This window comes from Austrofundulus limnaeus, unplaced genomic scaffold (genome assembly GCF_001266775.1).
Source record: "Austrofundulus limnaeus strain Quisiro unplaced genomic scaffold, Austrofundulus_limnaeus-1.0 Scaffold1047, whole genome shotgun sequence".
NCBI classification, from domain to species: Eukaryota; Metazoa; Chordata; class Actinopteri; order Cyprinodontiformes; family Rivulidae; genus Austrofundulus; species Austrofundulus limnaeus.
Genome location: NW_013953449.1, coordinates 50,191 through 50,959, shown reverse-complemented (window position 1 = coordinate 50,959; position 769 = coordinate 50,191). Strand labels below are relative to the sequence as shown.

The 769-nt window shown below is 45.4% G+C and overlaps 1 protein-coding gene across 1 annotated transcript in view; it reads right to left on the bottom strand.

Moving 5' to 3' along the window:
- The window catches only part of mvp (major vault protein), a gene marked incomplete at its 5' end in the record, with an annotated part of 38,492 nt that overhangs the window by 35,951 nt on the left and 1,772 nt on the right, over positions 1–769 (bottom strand). The window contains 2 exon segments of the mRNA XM_014030375.1: positions 113–243; positions 518–613. Coding sequence (XP_013885829.1) covers positions 113–243; positions 518–613 — 227 coding nt within the window.

Sequence of the window (769 nt, the reverse complement as noted above, 5' to 3'; positions counted from 1 at the left end):
GTGTGTGTGTGTGTGTGTGTGTGTGTGTGTGTGTGTGTGTGTGTGAGATGTTCTTGGAGAACCAGCTGTTGGACCTCGTGGATCTGGTCCAGTCTGAGCTTGGTTTCCTCACCGGATGACGTCTTTGTGTCCGTTGCGAGCGGCCAGGTGAAGAGGTGTGGTGTAGGCGGAGTCAGTCGGCTCCTTCCTCTCTCCTTCCAGCAGCGCTGCCACCATGTTGCTGTGCAGCAGCAGCTGGACCACCTGAGGGGGCGGGGTTAGAGACAAGCTGAGAACCAGGAAGAGTTCAGGACATAAAGTTTCTCTGAGGAGAAGACTTTCATGTTTCCTCTAATTTATTAACCGTCGCTCAGAGAAGAAGTTGTTCCAGCTCCTGTTGGACACACACTGTCACATAATAAATCATAACATTAATAAAATTAATTATTTTAACGTTCATTAATTAAAGCTTTAAGAAGCAGCATCAGCTGATGTTTACATGTTTGTCTGTATGACATCATGTGACGTCTCGGCTCACCTTGGCTCGTCCGAACTCACAGGCCAGGTCCAGAGGAGTCTTCTTGGTCTTGTTGACCAGACAAGGGTTGGACTGATGCTGCAGCAGCATCTCTGACTGAAACAACAACAACAACAACATCAACATCAACATAAACAACAACATCAACATAAACAACAACATCAACATCAACAACATCATCATCATCAACAACAACAACAACAACAACAACAACAACAACAACAACAACAACAACAACAACAACAACAACAA